The sequence below is a fragment of the Dendrobates tinctorius genome, unplaced genomic scaffold (genome assembly GCF_039654945.1).
Source record: "Dendrobates tinctorius isolate UK_male_01 unplaced genomic scaffold, ASM3965494v1 ptg000049l, whole genome shotgun sequence".
NCBI classification, from domain to species: domain Eukaryota; kingdom Metazoa; phylum Chordata; class Amphibia; order Anura; family Dendrobatidae; genus Dendrobates; species Dendrobates tinctorius.
Window position 1 is genome coordinate 13708449 of NW_027361717.1, and position 21275 is coordinate 13729723.

A 21275-nucleotide genomic window follows, 5' to 3' on the forward strand; every position below is an offset into this window, starting at 1 on the left:
GAAACATACCTACCTTCCGTCATTGGATTCCTGCAGCCCATAGAGAACGGCAGCAACAGCTGATGCTGCAGTTCTCTACCCAAGATCGTCGTGGGACACACTCGTGGACTGCTTCGGATCGTGGGTGAGTATTTTTGTGGTTTGTTATGTTGATATTTATTCCGTAAAAGACAATGGCTTCGGGGAACAATGTGACAAGTATTGGTAAGTATGTTACTCTATGTTATATGTACTGTATGTCTATGTATGTATTGTATGAATGTATTGTATGTAGTATGTATGTAGTATATATGTGGTATGTATGTAGCATGTAGTATGTGTGTAGTATGTATGTAGCATGCATGTAGCATGCAGTATGTATGCAGCATGCATGTAGTATATATGTAGTATGTATGTAGCATGTAGTATGTATGTAGCATGCATGTAGTATATATGTAGTATGTATGTAGCATGTAGTATGTATGTAGCATGCATGTAGTATGTATGTAGTATGTATGTAGTATATATGTAGTATGTATGTAGCATGTAGTATGTATGTAGCATGCATGTAGTATATATGTAGTATGTATGTAGCATGTAGTATGTATGTAGCATATATGTAGTATGTATGTAGTATGTATGTAGCATGTAGTATGTATGTAGCATGCATGTAGTATATATGTAGTATGCATGTAGCATGTAGTATGTATGTGGTATGTATGTAGTATATATGTAGTATGTATGTAGCATGTAGTATGTATGTAGCATGCATGTAGTATATATGTAGTATGTATGTAGCATGTAGTATGTATGTAGCATATATGTAGTATGTATGTAGCATGCATGTAGTATATATGTAGTATGTATGTAGCATATATGTAGTATGTATGTAGCATGTAGTATATATGTAGTATTCATGTTGCATGCATGTAGTATATATGTAGTATGTATGTTGCATGTAGTATGTATGTAGTATGTATGTTGCATGTAGTATATATGTAGTATGAATGTAGCATGTATGTAGTATGTAGTATGAATGTAGCATGTATGTAGTATGCATGTTGTATGTATGTAGCATGTAATTTTTTTTTTTTTTTTTTTTTTTTTTTTTTACATTCAACACATTAGCCGGATGATGGGACTACTACTGTCCCATCATTGGCTAATGTGTCAATCACTGTCATGGTAGCAGGCATCGCCCGATGGGACTTGTAGTCCCATCGGACGATGCCTGCACAGACCCCCGAAGCCTGCACAGCCCCCCGGCAGGCCGGCACAGCCCCCCGGAGCCTGCACAGACCACCGGCAGGCCGGCACAGCCCCCCGGCAGGCCGGCACAGCCCACCGGAGCCTGCACAGCCCCCCTGGCAGGCCGGCACAGCCCCCCGGCAGGCCGGCACAGACCACCGGAGCCTGCACAGACCCCCTGGCAGGCCGGCACAGCCCCCCGGCAGGCCGGCACAGACCACCGGAGCCTGCACAGACCCCCTGGCAGGCCGGCACAGCCCCCCGAAAGGCCCGTACAGACCCCAGAGAGGCTGTACAAGGGAAAAACAGGATTTTTCTTATTCCGATACCGGAAGTCCCATAGACTTGAATGGGACTTCCGGTATCGGAATCGGCGATACCGATACTTTTTTTTAAGATCGGCCGATCCATTCCGATCCGATACTTTGAAGTATCGGACGGTATCGCTCAACTCTATTCAGAGCAAATATGGTGTGGATGGGAAGATATATTGATGATCTGGTCTTTGTTTTGAAAGATATGGAGGATGATGCCCAGTTTTTCCTTGAATATTTAAACAACAATGATTATAATCCCCAATTTACTGGTTTTTCTGAGAAGTCACATATTGATTTTTGAGATGTAACATTTGTTGCTAATATTGAGGAAAATAGGGTATTGGTAATTCCTTACCGAAAACCAACTGCTTCAAACAGTATACTGGCAGCTACATCTTGCCATCCCCCACATGTCATCAGAAGCTTACCTGTTGGTGATCTCATCAGGAAATAACGCAATAGTTCTGATGACTACATATATAAGTGAGAGTAAAAAAGTTCGTAGCCGATTACAAAATCGTGGTTACCCCAAGTGGTGTTTGGAAAGAGCCCAATCTATTGTTAGTGACATCAGCAGAGATTCTTTACTTCAACATAAATGTAAGGAAAATAAAACCATAAATAATATCATTACATTCATCACGGGGTATAGTCCACAACTCAATCAGATCACTAATATCATAAGGAAATATTTACCAATTTTACAACAAGATATAATTCTCAGAAAGATCTTGGATAATTACACAGTCCGATTTGTGCCAAAAAGAGCGACTACATTAAAAACCCTTTGTCTCCTAACTTATTTGTGGACTTAGAATGAGATCAAAAGAAAAACTGGCTCAGTGCCGCTGGTTTCCGCTAATGTGTGCAAATGTTGACAATATGCCACAAAAAATAAAAAATTTGTCTCCTTTAAAAATAAAAAAGAGTTTTCAATACGCAGTTTTATAAATTGTAATGCGGATAATGTCATTTATCTAATTCAATGTAATATCTGTCAACTTCAATATGTAGGTTGTACTATGAACCCTCTGAAAAAACGTATCCGTAAAAACTTGTCCGATGCGGTTAACTTACCGCTGGCAGGTAAGGCCTGTTTCACACAACCGTTTTTTAGCTCAGTTGAAATCTGCCAAAATGGAGGAATACGGATCCGTTGGCGGATTGAAACAAACGGGTGTCACCGGACCGTTATTTTGACGGATCCGGAGAAGGCAGAAATTTAAAGGAAACTGTGCCTGAGAGAGAGAGAGAATTTTTTTTCAGCCGCCAGAACCTAGTTTAGGGTTAAATTTCCGGCTGAGTCAATTCCTCTGGGCATGCGCACTATAAAATGCGGATCCGGCCAGAAAAAAAAACGCTTCATCGTCCGTCCGGGCAAGTCGGCGGACGCCAAAATTTTGGCAGATCCATGTAAAAATGGATCCAACGGATGACCATTTGTCAAGATCCGCCGGTAATGCAGCTCAATGGGAAAAAAACGGATCCGCCAAGAAAAATGGCAGATCCTTTTTTTTAGCAAAACGGCGGATTTTGACTGATGATGACAGACGGATGTGTGAAAGAGGCCTTACTCTGCAGTTTCATGGCATTTTGCTAACAAACATAATGGAGATCTTAAATCTTTCTCCTTCAAAGGAATAGAGAAAGCATCCAAGCCCACTAGGGGGGGCCATTTACATGAAAAAATCCTGGCAAGGGAAAGTAAGTGGATTTTTTTTACTGGAAACTAGAGTACCGTGCAGTTTGAATAGCCGCATGGACTTGATAATGCAATATTAAACATAAATGGTGATACTATAATAATGGTTTCACAGTAACAGTAATTGATCCAGTATCAAATAATTCCAATATTAACTATTCTTTTTGCTGTGGAATATCTGAATGTTTCATACAAATTTCTGTATCTTATAGGTATCGATTGATTTTATTCGTTTTTAATATTGATTTTAATAATTTTTTTTTCATGTTGGTGAAGTCCTTGGGGATGGAACAACATCGCAAAGGGTTACTGCCAGTTATAGGGTTAATTTGGCTGAACTAAATCCACTTGGAATCTCCTGTACACACCAGCTAGTTTGTAGAAAGGGTAACACCAAGAAATTCAGTGGTGTTTTTCCCTGGCTTCATACTATATATGCGGTTTTGATTCATTCCTCACTTGGACCTGGAGGAAGACACATGTAGTGTCGAAACATGTCGTCCAAAAGGGATTGACTATTTGCAAAAACGTTACTGAGGAAACATGGAACCTTTTTAATGGAAAAATAAAAGTTATATTTTACCCCACCACTGGACTGATCACTGGAGAAACCATACTATTTCATATTTTTATATGTCTGCACGTACACTTGTCTGTTTCACTTGTTAGTTTTGTAGTGGCTGGCAGGAGGAGTGATTGGTATGCATAAGTATCCGTCATTTCCTCCTGCACTTTGACCCGTGGAAGCGCTCGAGTAGCGTGAAACGGCCGTAGTCAGCCATTTGACACACTCTCCTTCACATCTCCGACGTGACATGTAACTCAGTGTCAATAAACATTCATCATTATCCCGCAGAGTGCGACCTTTTTCTCTTGGAAACTACATTCGTCTTGCTACGAGGTCAAGCACCCGGGAGTCCTGGATGTGAGCTCTCCGCCTGCTGCCAGCCACGGACCTTAGCACGGTAACAGCGGTGCCGTCCGCTTTCTTGCATTGACTTCATTAGCATTATTTGTTTCTGGACTGAGCACGCTTGGTTACCGGATTGTTAGTTTGGATTATCCAGACGCAGCACATGAAGTAGTTTAACCATGTCGTTGGACATGGAGGCGGATACAGCTACACTGGGACAGAGCTTACAGGCTGGTCGGGAGGATGTTGATAATTACTTCAAAGAGTGTGAAACGTGTGATGAAGTGCAGGCTTTAAGCACTAAAGCTTTGGAATTTAAATTAATGAATCTGGCTGAGAGGGAAACAAAGTTATTTTGGACCAATAATTCATTGAAGTCCTACAGAGACTGTGGACGTGTACCCTGCGGATTGAAAGTGTGGAAGGAAATTTCTGAGTTCAAAGGTGATGCTTCCTTTAGAATGGAATGGGAGAAAATTCTACTTAAATGTTCGCAAGATTTATTGCAATTGGTCTTGGATACCAATTTGCGTAATTATGACACAGTAAAAGAGGATTTAATGAAATCACAAGAAGAGTTAAAATCGAGAATGACAGATAATCAGTGGCTTACATTTAATAAAAAAATGGACAGTAAATTGTTGCCAATGCAGGCAGAGATTAAGTCTAGAAAACGAGACAAATTTTTACGAGACAAACATGATTTTTTGAATGGCCAGATATTCAGTTGGAATAAGCAAAGAATGAATGTACATACTGGACAATCAGGAAAAGGGAAATATAAGCGCCATTATCGTAAACAGAATCAGGCTCCAAACAGGAGAGATTATTTAACAACGGATTCTGATTCAAGCATGGGAGAGGGAGCCAGTTTATCCATGACTGCAATTGACCAGCAGATATCAGCAGAAGCAGGTGTGTCTGGACATAATATCCCTTTAGGCGGAGGATCAGAAGAGGAAGGAGGAAGGCTGTATGGACAAAACCGCAAGAGAAAGCAAGTCTCATGGAGATCGAGACGATAAGGGACACACTGTCGCATGCAGTAATAAATTTAACTGATCATGTGTTGAATGATTCACATCATTCATTATTAGCCAAGGGTCTGAATTTTTGTATACCAGATAGTTTTGATTTGACAGAATTTAAGATTGATTTATTTAAATCCATTAGGAAGATGCATCTGCATAAGCAATTTTTACAAAAAACCCCCATTAACACTCCATTATCAGGGGAGGTGCAATGTGAAGTGGGTCCTTTGGGATTTATGGCAGGAGTAGGTACATTGGCAGAAGTGCATGAAGATGCTGCCCTATTGTTGAGTATCACTGAATCTAGGGGTGACTATCCACAAACGATTTATACACCTTTTTTAGGGGGGGTAACATCACAATATATGCCCCCTGTCTCCCCAGGAAATCTTATTGATTTATTTGAGACGTTAGTCATTAAAGATGTAGAGGCATTAGTATATCCCACAGCTCCCTCAAATTTGACAGTGGCAGAGAAGTCAGCATTGAGAGAAATTAGAGAATGGACAGACACAGTGGTGAGACCATCAGATAAAGGAGGGAATACAGTGTTATTGCCGAGAGATATGTACCTAGCAGAAGCCCACCGACATCTATCAGATACAGTCACATATACGAAATTGATGGGGGATCCTACCCACAAATTCATAAAAGATTTGAGGTCTTTACTCAGGCAATATGTCATAAAAAATATTATTTCTGAAAAAAAGGCAGAAAAATTGTGGCCTGATTTTCCTACGCGTCCCCATTGGTACCATGTACCTAAGATACACAAATCCCTATCTTGTCCTCCAGGTCGCCCCATTGTTTCTGGGATAGGATCAGTGACGGAGGCACTTTCACAATATGTAGATTGGCTATTACGGCCATTGCTTATTCAGATCCCTTCCTATATAAGAGACACTAAAGCTTTTCTAGAAGTAATACATGGGTTTGGGTGGCAACCTGGTTTCTTTTTAACATCAATAGATGTAGAAAGTCTCTATACAAGAATTCCTCAACAATTTGGGAGTTGACACTATTAGGGAAATTTTAGGTACGACAGGGAAAGAGCAAGGTTTCATAGATTTCGTTTGTGATGCATTGAGTTTTATTCTAACACACAATGCTTTTACTTTTGATTCGAAATGGTATTGTCAAAATGTGGGAACTGCGATGGGCACGCCGGTATCTTGCACATTTGCGAATTTGTTCTTGGGAGCTTTTGAGGAGAAATACGTTTATAATATGCAGAGGTATTTCAGACATATCAGATTATACCTCAGATATGTGGACGACGTGTTCATAATCTGGGAGGGTACAAAAGAGACATTTGTTGAATTTGTTAACTATTTAAATGACATGAATCACATGAACATGGTGTTCACATATAATTTTGGAGGTACCAAATTGGAGTTTCTTGATGTCCTTTTGGAGATCAAGGATGATACTATATGTACATCGGTTTTTAGGAAACCTATAGCCACCAACTCCGTATTGAGGTTTGACAGTTATCACCCCACACATACTGTTAATTCATTACCATATAGTCAATTTTTACGAATATTTCGTGTCAATAATACAGTCGAGGGTCGGGAACGACAATCCAGAGAATTACATGAGAGATTGAGACAACGAGGGTACCCTGACCATTTATTAGATACTACACTTCAAAAAGTGAAATCACAATGGGATGATAACAGGAGATGCATAATAAAACAACAGAGTAAAGAAAGTAAGAAAGAAAAAAGATTTACCTTTTGTTTTCGTTATGGCCCCATGGATAGACAAATCAGATCCGTAATAAGGAATCATTGGCATGTTTTGGAACAAGACAGGGAATTGATTGATATAGTGTCCAGAGGACCTTTAATTTCCAATAGACGCAGTACAAGGATTAGGGACGTTTTAGTCCAGAATCGTTTAATAACTCAACGTGACACATGGTTAAATCAAGGAATACCTAAAGGTAATTATAAATGTGGACAATGTCCCTATTGCAGGTATCATTGTACTGATCGTACACTGCAAATGGGTGCAGTTAGACATACGGTGTCCAGCTTTATTACATGCAAGACTGATCATGTGGGTTATGTTATCTTCTGTACATGTCGGTTTTTTTATATAGGAAAGACAATACGCCCGCTTTATGTTCGATTTCGGGAGCACTTCAAGTCGATAAAATCTGGGAAAGGAGTGCCACGTCTCATTGACCATGTCAGGACTGTACATGGGACAGATCCGGGTGTCCTTACTTTTGCGGGTATTGAAAAAGTGATGTTACCCCCACAAGGGGGGAACTTGCATAAATTATTATTGCAGCGGGAATCGAAATGGATCATGGATACACGGGCGACGGGTCCCGCAGGTTTCAATGATAAAGTAGATATGGCCATTTTTTTATGATAACTGATTCAAATAAATGTATTTTGCTTAATATTATGAGATTATAACACAAGAATCATGTTTGGGTGGTATATAAATTTATGACATTCGGCGTGGTATTTTGCTTGATAAAAAATTTATATAAAATTGGGGCAGTTTATTATTCGCTTAATTTTGTACTACATAGTTAAATTTGTCTTAATCCGTTTTGATCGTGAGAAAATAGTTTTTCTAGGACATTATTATAATATAAATGGCAAAAAGATAGGTGTCAGTGATTTTTATCCTGGTGACAGGAGCTACGGCATAGTTGCAATATATCACAATTATATTATATTTAATGGGAGCACATATTTGGTCCGGAATAGATTATCCAGAAGAGTTAACTTAATTATAGGGGTTAACCAGTAATACTGATAATGATTTATTGTTCCTTGTAATTTTTGTAATTTTACATGTAAAGGTATTGTTCCCGCTGAGGCGGTAAATTGTATGTTTTTATATGTCTGCACGTACACTTGTCTGTTTCACTTGTTAGTTTTGTAGTGGCTGGCAGGAGGAGTGATTGGTATGCATAAGTATCCGTCATTTCCTCCTGCACTTTGACCCGTGGAAGCGCTCGAGTAGCGTGAAACGGCCGTAGTCAGCCATTTGACACACTCTCCTTCACATCTCCGACGTGACATGTAACTCAGTGTCAATAAACATTCATCATTATCCCGCAGAGTGCGACCTTTTTCTCTTGGAAACTACATTCGTCTTGCTACGAGGTCAAGCACCCGGGAGTCCTGGATGTGAGCTCTCCGCCTGCTGCCAGCCACGGACCTTAGCACGGTAACAGCGGTGCCGTCCGCTTTCTTGCATTGAATGTATTTCATATATATATATATATATATATATACACAGCTCTGGCAAAAATTAAGAAACCGCTTTCAAATGTTCAGTTTGTCTGATTTTTCTCTTTATAGGTATATTTTTGAGTAAAATGTAAATAGTTCTTTAAGGCCGCTTTCACACTTCAGGCTTTCGGTATCCGGCATGGGGCGGCGAAAAACCGGACTGCCAGATCCAGACGCATACGCAGAAACCGGATCCTTCTTTCTGCCGGATATATTCCTGGCAGAGAAGGTTTCCGGGCATGCGCAGTGCGAAAAACCGGTCCGGCGTTGGGAAAAAACGTTGCATGCAACGTTTTTTCCAGACGCTGGACCGGCTAGTTTCTCCGAATCCGGAAAAAAACGGACGCGCCGCATTGCCTTCCGGCGCAATGCTGCAGCAATGATACAGCACGGGGAAAAAGCTGGATCTGGTCATAACAGGCGCTGGATCCGGAAGTCTGTTTTTTTGCCGCCCCATGCCGGATACCGAAAGCCTGAAGTGTGAAAGCGGCCTTAGTCTGCAAGCTCAAATAATGCAAAGAAAACAAGCTCATAATCATTTAGAAACATCAATACTAATGTTTTAACTCAGGAAGAGTTCAGAAATTAATATTTTGTGGATTAGCTATGACTTTTAAAAACAGCTTTCACTCGTCTTGGCATACTTGCCATCAATCTGTCACACTGCTTCTGGCTCAAAAATTTGAGCAGCTCTTCTTTGTTTGATGGCTTGTGACTATCCATCATCCTCTTGATTACATTCCAGAGGTTTTCAATGGGGTTCAGGTCTGGAGAATGGGCTGCCCATGACAGGGTATTGATGTGGTGGTCTCTTAATTTTTGCCAGAGCTGTGTGTATATATATATATATATATATATATATAGTAGAGTTGAGCGAAACGGGTCGAAAAAATCCAAAAGTCGCCGACTTTCGCCAAAATCGGGTTTCATGAAACGAAACCTGACCTCAGCATGAGGTCGGCCACGAGGTCGGCGACTTTAGCGCCAAAGTCGAGTTTCAAAAGATGCTTTAGTGCCCTTTTTCAGCCAATCAGGAAGAACGGACACAGTGGGCAACGTGATGACATAGGCAGCGGTCACCAGCATCTTGGAGAAGGGCATGCAAGTGATTGGCTTGCTTTGCGGGGCGTCACAGGGGGTATAAAAGGGCGTGCACACCGACCATGTTACTCATGCTGATCTCAGAATAGGGAGAGCTGCTGCTGATTCTGTAGGGAGAGCGTTAGGAAGGCAAAAAAAAAACTGCTTCTGCTGACAGCGCTTTTCACTGTAGTTACTGTGCAGTGAAAGGTGAAGATTTTTGCTTTTGTGCAGCAGCGCTGGTGGTGATTAGCCTGTCTTTTAAGACTAGCTGCTTTGCTGTGTGCACACTGGTGTTCAAACTGCTTTTTTAAAAGCAATCCAAATTTTATTGTTTTGTCCTGGTGAGGTACTGAGCATTCATTTTTTCACACACCGTACAGCGGTGTACGCTCCTCACACAGTACCGTGTAACGGCTGTTATCACGGCCAAATTGAAGCTAAGTGTGTGACTCTGTAAGGAAAAGCCGAGGAGTTTGTCTGTTCTTACAGACCTACACCTTATAGTTTTGTCCGTTTTTCAAAAAGTTTAGTATATTTGCTGTTTAATTACATTCAAAACTAGAGAGAGACAGCATGTGTCAGTCCGTACACAAAAACACGGAGCTTGACAATTTTACATACACCATACAGCGGTGTACGTGTACACTCCTCTCACAGTACCGTGTAATGGCTGTTATCACGGCCAAATTGAAGCTATCTAAGTGTGTGACTCTGTAAGGAAAAGCCGAGGAGTTTGTCCGTTCTTACAGACCTACACTCTAGGGGGATTCCAATTCTGCCCAATTCTATATACACCTTGTAGTTTGTCATACACTAGGCAATTTCTGCCTGTCACATTGCGGTGTATTATACACAGGGCCTGACAGAATCCAACTGTGTCCTGAAGTCTAGAGAGATTCCAATTCTCCCCAGTCCTCTATACACCTTTCTTACACCATTCAGAATCTGCCTGTCACATTGCAGTGTAATATAAACAGGGCCTGACAGAATCCAACTGTGTCCTGAAGTCTAGAGAGATTCTAATTCTCCCCAGTCCTCTATACACCTTTCTTACACCATCCAGAATCTGCCTGTCACATTGTGGTGTAATATAAACAGGGCCTGACAGAATCCAATGGTGTCCTGAAGTCTAGAGAGATTCAAATTCTCCCCACTACTATATACACCTTGTACCTTCTTTTACAGTACTATATAGATGGTGATTTTTTTGGGTACATTTTCCCAAAAATGAGGAAGTGTGGTGGAAGAGTCCGTGGAAGTGGGCGGGGGTTGGCAGCTGTAATGATGGTGTTGGTGGTGGATCTGCTGGTAGTGGCAAAAGCAAAATAGCACCTAATGCAGGAGGTGTTGAGCCTGCGTCATCGTCTGGCTCTACAAGGCCTCGAAGGCTCCCTTTTCTGGGAGTAGGTAAACCGCTTTTAAAGCCGGAGCTTCAAGAACAAGTTTTGGCTTACATTGCTGACTCAGCCTCCAGCTCTATCGCCTCCTCTTCTGAAGTTTTAAAAAATAAAAGCACTGAGTCATGATTGGAGGCTCATGGTCATGAACCACACCTTTCCTTGTGTCCTTCACCCCAACCAAAATTGAAGGATGCGGCAGGCCACACTACAGATTACTCCATGGAGCTGTTTTCACATACCATGCCTGGGTTATCAAGTCAAATCTTGAATTACCCAGGCCAAGATGAATTTGAGATGGAGTGCACTGATGCACAGCCACTGATAGATGATTCTGCTGGTATATTCACTAAGACCACTACATTGTCCTTGCAGTGTACTGAGGCAGAATCTGGCCCTGATGAAACTCAGATGCCCCTTCCCGCATACTATACCACCATACACGGTGACACACAGGAAGGTGCACATGACATTGAAGAGGAGGTGATGGATGACCCAGTTGTTGACCCAGATTGGCATCCATTGGGGGAAGAGGGTGCCGCTGCCAATAGCTCAGAAGAGGAGGAGGAGCATCCGAAGCGGGCATCGACATCACAACAGCTGTTATCTGGCAGGCCCGGAGCAGTCCAAAAACAGGTTACAAAAACCAAAAGAGTTGCAGGACAGTTTGGCCAGATGGTCAAAACAGCACAGCGTGCAAGGCCTCAAAATGTCTTCCATAGTAGGAAGAGTGCAGTGTGGCACTTTTTTGAACAAAATCCTAATGATCAGGCAAAGGTTATCTGTAAGAAGTGCGCAAAAACCTTTAGCCAAGGGAAAAATCTGAGAAATTTGAATACCAGTTGCATGCTAAGACATTTAACCACCATGCACTTGCAAGCATGGACGGACTACCAAAACTCATGTACCACATGTGCAACTGGTCCCAAAGAAGGTAGTCAGCAACACTACATTGTTTCCCCCACTGTTAGCCCATCGGTTAGCACACCACCAGCAGCAAATGTTGAGTTGTCGTCGCAAGGGCAAATCAGTCAGGGAATCACACTGTTATTGCAAAGAAAGACTGGATCTAGGCCATCAGAAAGAACACCAACTCCATCACCATCATCAACCCTCTCTCAATCGGCCATGTCCACCGCTAGTTCGACCATATGCAGCTCTCAAGTCCAGCTCACCCTACCAGAGACTATGAGCAGGACAAGAAAGTACTCATCCTCTCATCCGCGTACACTGGGTTTGAACGCCCACATTGCCAAATTAATCTCGATAGAGATGATGCCCTATCGGTTGGTTGAAAGCGCAGCTTTCCGCGAACTCATGGCCTACGCAGTACCACGCTATGACCTACCCAGTCGCCACTTCTTTTCTCTCAAAGCCATCCCAGCCCTCCACCTTCATGTGAAAGACCGCATTGTACATGCACTCAAGCAATCAGTGAGTGGAAAGGTGCACCTCACAACTAATGCATGGTCCAGTAGGCATGGCCAGGGCCGTTACGTGTCCATCACTGCGCACTGGGTTAATGTGGTGGATGCAGGGTCCACAGGGGACAGCGGTGGTGGGACAGTGCTGCCTAGCCCACGGTATAGGAAACAGTTGGCTGTAGGCCTTCGACCCTCCTCCTCCTCCTCCAGAAGCGAAAGGTCATCCACAGAATGCAGTCTCACAAGCACTCCATCAGCAGCTGCCAGTGTTGCACACGAGGTGTCCCCCTATCGATCAGCTAGTGGAAAGCGTCAGGAGGCTGTGTTGAAGATGATGTGTTTGGGCGACAGACACACCGCGGAGGTACTGGCCGACAACTTGTAGCGACAAACTGAGTCATGGCTGGGCAGTCTACATCTTGAGGCAGGCAAGGTAGTTAGTGATAACGGCCGGAATTTTGTGGCAGCCATAGCTCTTTCAAAACACAGACACATACCTTGCTTGGCTCACACCTTGAACCTGGTGGTGCAGTGCTTCCTCAATAATTATCCGGAGTTAACAGACCTGCTCCAGAAGGTCCGAAGACTGTGCTCGCACATCCGCCGGACGCCGGTACACTCCAGTCGTATGCAGAAGCTGCAGCAATTGCTCCACCTTCTCAAGCACCGCCTAATTATCGACGTTGCAACAAGGTGGAACTCCACCCTGCACATGGTTGAGTGGCTGTGTGAACAGAGGCAGGCTGTAATGCATTTGTGGGAGGATACACAGGCAGGCACTTTGAGGGCAGACATGGAGTTGACAGGTGTGCAGTAGTCGAAGCTGAAAGACCTCTGTAAAGTCCTTCAGTGTTTTGAGGAATGCACACGGCTGGTAAGCGCAGACGATGCCATCATAAGCATGAGCATCCCACTTATGCGTCTGCTCATGCAAACTTTAACGCACATTAAGGAGCAGGCGTCTGCAGCCGAGGATGATGAGGAAGAGGAGGCCGGAATCCTTGATGACAGTCAGCCATTGTCTGCTACGGGAAATCTCCAGGACAAGGTGGAGGAAGAAGAGGAAGAGGAGGAGGAGGATGATGATGATGGGGATGATTATTTAGGGGAGGAGGATGCTTCTCATGGGGCAAGAGAAAATGTTGGCGTGGCAAGGTCTAGTACAGGGTTTGTGCATGACTGGAGGGATGTGGATTTGCCAGAAATTTCTCCTCCACCCAGCACTCGCAGTGCATCATTGACACCGGGAACATTGGCCCACATGTCAGATTATGCCTTGCAGATCCTAAAAAGGAAGCCCCGCATTGCCAAAATGATGAACGATGACGACTACTGGTTGGCCAGCCTCCTAGATCCACGCTATAAAGGCAAATTCCAAAACATCATGCCACAGGAGAACCTTGACCTAATATTGTCTAACAAACAAGCAACTCTGGTAAACCGGTTGGTTGAGGCATTCCCAGCACACAGCAGCAGTGATGGTCCTCACACGAGCCATAGGGGCCAGGGGCAACTTGGAAGAGTTGTTGGTGGTGCACACATCAGAAGTGGCGTTTGAGACAGGGGTTTCATGACCATGTTGTGGACTGATTTTTCAAATCCTGCTCACACGACTGGTAATACTGCATCGATTGAAAGTGACAGGAGACAGCACTTGTCAACTATGGTAGCAAACTACTTCTCCCATATCGATGTTCTCCCTCACAGGTCATTCCCATTTGACTATTGGGCCGCTAAACTGGACACCTGGCCTGAATTGGCACAATATGCCTTACAGGAGCTCGCTTGCCCAGCTGCAAGTGTGCTATCGGAAAGAGTCTTCAGTGCTGCTGGATAAATCCTGACAGAAAAAAGGACCCTTCTCTCGACCCAAAATGTGAATGATCTTACCTTCATTAAAATGAACCATGCATGGGTTTCCAAGGATTTTGTCACACCTTACCCTGATGACACATAGGGTGACAGAAAAATGGCTTTCTTTGGTCCTCCTCTTCCTGGGATTTGACCAATTTCGCCTTTAGCAGCAGGTGTATGTCCCACATCAACATATGCCATTTTGTAAACCTCCCTAACTGGGCTGCCTCCTCCCCCCATGGATGGGGTCACCACCTAGCGCACGCAACCGTGAAGGTGCTGTTGCCCTGGACAGGTGGGTTGGCCGACTCTTGGGTGCGGGCACTGGCACAGGATCCCTCATAGTGCAATCAAGTGTCTCTGACGGTGGGGGTGCACACCAACCATCAGACACACCGCTGTACTATGAGGGGCCCAGTGCCAGTACCGACGCCCACTAGTGGACCCCCCTTGCTTGGGCAGGGCCCCAGCATTTGCAATGTTTACCTCTCCCTGCTCCTCCGCTGTGTAGTCTGGGCTGTCAAATCCTTCACTGGGACTGCCACTACAAATTTGGTGAACTGATAGAAGATGATGGTTAAGACGTAGTTATGCCCTGTCCCGCTGGCTGGGCTCTAGCTTCAGATGATCAATGGCTTCCATTTCTTATGGACGTCGACTCACAATGAGATGCAGTGGTGGTTTCTCATCAGCTTTCACAGTTTTCCTACCCACAGACGTGTGACATTCCAGTGCACATTTTTAAATGAATCGCCTACGGCCTGTGGCTTCTGTGTTTTGCACTCCAAAGTTACGTGACAGATCATGATAGGCAGTGAGCACCATGTTTACATCTCTCCCTGTGATCAAAATTGGATGGATATGAGTAACGGCGATCGGATCAATGGTACTGCGATACCGCAACCACAAGGTTTTTGCTTTCTCCACACACTAATTAATTGAGGGTCAGCATCACCTCTGAGAATTGTGACAGAAGTTTTTCCCGTGAATAGTAATTCCTAGATTTCTGCAATCACTAGACTTTATGTCAGTAATTGTATGCATCTCATTTCCTATTGCGGAGAGTCTGGACTGTCTTACTGAGACAGAAATATATATGAAGATTAAAAAATACCACCAATTGTTTATACTGGTGTACGCTTCAAATACATTTCCTTTTTTTCGACTTTTTAGATTGTTGTCTAATCCATACTGAGAACACGGAGATTTTAAATGTTTAAACTATGCTATATATACCTGCTATCCAGTGATAATGTACCCTTTCTCAACTTTGTACAATCTGGTCAAATCCATACTGGACCTGAGAACGTCTGAGTCTGCCTCCTGATCTATAGACATATATTTTTAATTTGTAAACTATGCTATACATACCTGTTATCCAGTGATACGGTAACCTTTGTCACCTTTGTCCAATCACGTCTAATCCATACTGGGCCTGAGACCGTCTGAGCCTGCCTCCTGATCTATAGACATAGGTTTTTAATGTGTAAACTATGTCTATAGATCAGGAGGCAAGCTCAGACGGTCTCAGGCCCAGTATGGATTTGACGTGATTGGACAAAGGTGAGAAAGGGTACCGTATCACTGGATAACAGGTATGAATACCATAGTTTACACATTAAAAACCTATGGTATACATACCTGTTATCCAGTGATACAGTACCCTTTCTCACCTTTGTCCAATCACGTCAAATCCATAATGGGCCTGAGACCGTCTGAGCCTGCCTCCTGATATATAGACATAGGATTTTAATGTGTAAACTATGCTACATATATACGTGTTATCCGGTGAAACTGTACCCTTTATCAACTTTCTAGAATCTTGTCGAATCCATACTGGGCCTGAGAACGGCTGCCGAGCTGTTAAGCAAGCTACAGCACCTGTGGTTTGGACACGTAATTTTTTGCATTTTTTCAGGAATGCCGGTTAGGCCTAATTCAGGAATTGCGGTTGACCTGCACTTACTGGGAAATTATCGTTCGCGGGGAATAATTGGAATCACAGATCCCCATCACTAACGGTGTTCAGCGGGTTATCTGCACCTGTAAGCGACAAAAGCTGGTCCTTTCAGTGTAGCACGCATGCAGCCCCGGACATATAAGGCCATGTTAGACCTGTTATTGCTCAATCTCGCATGCCAGAGCCTCGCGTATCCCTCTAGTAAGCTTGACGCGTACCGTGGGGGCATGCCGGAGTCTCGTTCATTAACGGAATAAAGCTGACAAATTGCTAGCACAACTACAAACGGACATACCACACCACACACAGAATCGACAAAACTTTCAACGTGTGCATCTTTTCTTGAGGTGGAATGGTTGTGATTTCCCGGGTGGAGTCCAATTAAGCCGCAGGCTCCACTCCTCGTGGTGCCCTTTTGGACATTCCTTTAAGGTTCAGCTTTGCAATCATACTGCCCCCGGAAAGCAAACACTTTGCCTTCATGGACGCTGTTTGGAGGTTCGTGGGAATAACATCGCCCGATCGCCAGTTGGCATAATTTATTGGTGGGAAGTCCGACGGTATATGATCGTGTTCGATTTCAGAATATTTTTTTTTTGGTTTGTATTTTACATTTTTATTCCAGCCATTCTTGACTTCATAAGGGCATGACAAGCCTATATCTGTGTCTCCTCCACCTCCTCCTTTTACTCCTCCACCTCTTTTCTAAATGTAGTTGCCCTTTTCCATATGTTATTTTTGTCCTCTGAGCATTTTTTCGGCTTTGGGACACATTTAAGGTGTTTTGCAATTGTTTTCTATGTGTTTGTATGTGTTTGTGTTTGCCTGCCATTGTTTTCAATGTGGTTCGACGAATATTCGACGAACTTGCCTCCTGTGCGACGAACCAAAACACTAGCGGGGTGGCTCAACACTACTCCATATATATATACGTACATTGTTAATGTTTAAACTATGCTATATATACCTGCTATCTGATGATACTGTACACTTTGTCTACTTTTTATATTCTTGTCTAATCCATACTGAGCCTGTGAGCGTCTCTGTGTGACTGATGGAATATATATGGAGATTGACAATTATCCTTTGACTGAATAGAGCTGTACGCTTCTGATACAGTGCCATATATCTGATGTTATTTTGTGCTAAATTTTGAAGTTTGGTGGAAGAGGCCGCGGACGTGGGCGTGGGGGGGCCAGCTGGTGCTGATGGTGGTGGTGCATCTGCTGGTAGTGGCAAAAGCACAATAGCAGCTAAGGCAGGAGGTGTTGAGCCTGCGTCATGGTCTGGCTCCGGAACGCCTGGAAGGCTACCTTTTCTGGGAGAAGGTTAACCGCTTTTAAAGCCTAAGCATGAGGAACTGGTTTTGGCTTACATTGCCGAAACAGACTCCAGCAAATATGCCCTCCTCTTCTGAAGTTTCAAAAAATGCAAGCACTGAGTGGTCAAGTGCTGGCTCCTGGTCAGGAAGAACCCCTTTCCTTGTGTCCTGCACCCCCACCCAAAGTGAATGAAGCAGCAGGCCACACTTCACATTAGTCCATGTAGCTCTTTCTATCATACCATGCCTGGGTTATCAAGTCAAATCGTGAATTCCCCAGTCCAAGATGAATCTGACATGGAGTGTGGGTGGCCAGCCAGGGCAGTGGGGTTAATCGGTACCGGGCCGGTGTCTCACAGGGATGTGTCACAGTGGTTGTGACCCATTCCATGGCCCTGGGCGTCCATGCAAAGGGGTGAATTACGTTTATAGGTGAATGATAAGTGATGCCACCTGTGGTTTCTAATTAGATTGACCAGCGCTGCAGTGTCGCTTCTCTGGGACAGATGTTGTGGTGCAGCTAAGATGTAGAAGCCCTGCACAGGTAGGGCCGTAGTCGCAGGGCAGATGAAAGAGTTGGTAGATGGTGTGCAGTGCAGGATGTAGCAGAGCCATGTGCCAGGCACAGGAGAAAGATGACAGACACAGTCGTGCAGATCCTTTACCTGTACTTGGTAAGTGCCGTCCAGGACCCAGAGTACAGATGGAGAAGGAGTTGGTCAGCCTGGAAGCCAATTTGGAATTCTCTCTCTGCAGATAGGTAGTGTAGCCTCCATTCTAGCGCTTATCTGAGGTACTCGCAGTGCTGAGTTCAATGAAGTTCCCCCTGTTGACTCTCTTTTGGAACTTTCTCGTATGGCAGGCAGCCATAGCCTTTTCCTTCTGGCTCCCACACGTCGCTGCTGGGGCCTCCGAGCCTTAGTTGGGAATAGAGCATTTACAACTGCTACTTCCTCCGGGTTTCGGCTGCAGGAACGTCAGTGTCCCTACAAACTTGGAGACCGGAATCCGGACCATGCGCTCCAGCTAGGAGTGAGCCTTAACTCTGCTCATCCTCCAGCTCCCCATCTCACGTCCACACACTTCCCCTTCCTTTCACAGACTGCCCTATCTTACCTCCTCCCGACCACAGAGAGCAGCTCCTCAGCAGTCAGGTTCAGAGCTCTCCCTGCTGGCCTGGAGAGGGAAATGTGTGGTGTGTTGGTTTAACTGCTAGAGAGATCCTTCATTGCTCCCAAGCATGACATCACACTCCCTAGGAGGAAGGTAATGCCACTATGGCGACCATACTCCTGGGGGCGCCACAAGTGCACTGATGCCCAGCCACTGCTAAATGATTCTGCTGGTACATTGACCCAGACCACTATATTCCCCTCGCACTCTACACAGCCAGAATCTGACCCTGATGAAACTCAGGTTACCATTCCCATATACTGTACCACCTTACACGGTGACAAAGAGGAAGGTGCAGATGAAAGTGCAGGTTCGGCCCACCCGCCGTCAGACACACCGCCGTACTATAAGGGGCCCTGTGCCAGTGCCGTTGCCAATGAGTGGGCCCCCCCTGCTTGCTCAGGATCACAGCACATGCAAAGTTGAAATATTTACCTCTCCCTGCTCCACCGCCATGACGTCTTCCGCATTTGCTGACAGTGATATTCTGATCAGAGAGCGCAATGACATCACGTCTGTATGCCCAGACTGGTACAGGGATCCCCTAGCAAGGAGACTTATTTGAGGAGACTTATTTAATTGATTTCAATGTTGGGAGAGCAATTTTTGGGGAGCACTATACTCTGGAGAATGATATATGGGGCCCACCATACACTGGAGCATTCCAAAGGTGAACATCAGACACTGGAGCAGCATTTACAGGGCCCATTATACACTAGAGCATTAGAAATGGGGCCCATTATATATGGAGCATTATTTGGGCCCATAAGACAGTGCAGCTTTATCCATGGGGACCAACATATACTGTAGCATTATGTGGAGCTCATCATATACTGTTTCAAACATTATATGGGACCAATGATTCTGTATGGAGAAATATATGGGCCTCATTACTCTGTATAGCGCACTATGCGGTGGCCATAATACTGTATGTAGTAATATACTGTCCGTTTTTGGAGCTATTGGAGAATTTAAAATGGATATCAGTCATGAGATGTAAAAAGTGAAGTATTTTTCATTGTACTATACTGCTATTTCTCTGCCGTATCGGAGCATCATGAGTTGTGCTATGTGTTAAAGGGGCGCTCTTTGGCCCAGGGCACATGAAAACCTGGAGCCAGCCCTACCCCCTACAAATTTAGCCAAATAGCCCCCATTTTTCAGTACGTAACTAGTATTATGAAGTAAATTAAGGTTGAAATGCTTCAGTAATAAGAATTGATGTTTTTGGCATTCAAAAGGGCACTGTAGGTGTGTTTCCTGTCCTCCACTTCCTGCCGACTTTGATTCCCCATTGACTTGCATTGGGTTTCGTGTTTCAGTCGGCCTTCGACTTTTCACAAAAATCAGCTGATTTCGTTCGAGCCAACTTTTGCGAAAGTCGGGTTTCATGAAACCCGACTCGACCCGAAGAAAGGCAAAGTCGCTCATCTCTAATATATAGTATTTCTTTTTGCTCACTCTCCAACTCACCATCTCTTTTGTGTGTATTTTGTCATTTTTGTATATTTATTTATATATTATATATATTTTAATGAGACATATTGTTTCCTGCATCCTGCCCACACTTGTTTCTTGGTTCATTGTGTTATATATGTGCAGAAGGATGAAATAATTTTTGGTTTTGGGCAACCGCTCTTTGGCTTTGCTAGTAATTTTTACACTATTACATAATATTATTGTCAAAATTTATTGTGGCCATTGGACCATATGAAGAGCTGTCTTCAGAAGAGGTACAGCATTTGTGTGCTTGCTTTATAGAAATAAAAGTCTTTACATTTAGTCATATTAATTAAATCACTACTAAGAATCAGAAAAAAAAAGAATTTTGCTCCATGTTACCTTCTGATACCAGGAGTGAAGTGGTGTGTCGGTAAGAATTTCTTCCATACTCAAGGGGAAGAAATAAACATTGCTCAGGGATGAGAGAGCTGGAAAGTTTCTCTTCACCGTTTCTTCTATGTTGCTACTGTTTAATCCTTTCATGAAGAAGGCCACTGGTCGGTTCTTGTACACACGAGCTGCAGACTCAATGGCACATAAAACTAATGATGGAGGCTGCATTCGATCTGTACTTTCTAAAAATATGATGCCATCACCTCCTTTTAATACTTCAGATGGAGACCTGAGAGTAACATTGAATGCTATGGTTGAAGGTGGATTGCTCAATAACATCTTTTCCTGAAAACTTGATTCTTTGGTACTTGATACATTTGTGATGTTTGACCAACCATGAAAGGGATTGAAAATGTTATCTACTAACAAAGATGATCCATTTAATATTCTTCCTCCTGATATAAAAAAAATGTAAGGCAAGATATTCCCTCTGTAGGTGATTCCAGAAAAGAAACCGATGGTTATCAGTACGAGCAAGAAGATTACTACCCTCAATGATTGTATCATTTCTGGAGCATATGTTGTCAGACTGCAAAGCAAAAGATAATCCATAAAGAAATTTAGTTACAAAAAGTCAAAGTGGAAATATAATGCAGCACAAGAAATGATGGAAAAAAGTAAAGGTGTCAAAAACACATTTTGCCTAACAAGACAAAAAAATTGCATTGCACATAAATATTTTTATTTATTTGGAATCTTGTAAAAGCTGATTAT

At 43.6% G+C, this 21275-nt stretch overlaps 1 protein-coding gene across 1 annotated transcript in view; it reads right to left on the reverse strand.

Annotated features, from left to right (window-relative positions):
• The window catches only part of LOC141091122 (alpha-1,4-N-acetylglucosaminyltransferase-like), a 61303-nt gene extending 40235 nt beyond the window's left edge, over positions 1-21068 (reverse strand). The window contains exon 1 of the mRNA XM_073576512.1: positions 20508-21068. Coding sequence (XP_073432613.1) covers positions 20508-21068 — 561 coding nt within the window. The remainder of the gene's footprint in view (positions 1-20507) is intronic.
• Between the last annotated feature and the right edge of the window lie 207 nt (positions 21069-21275).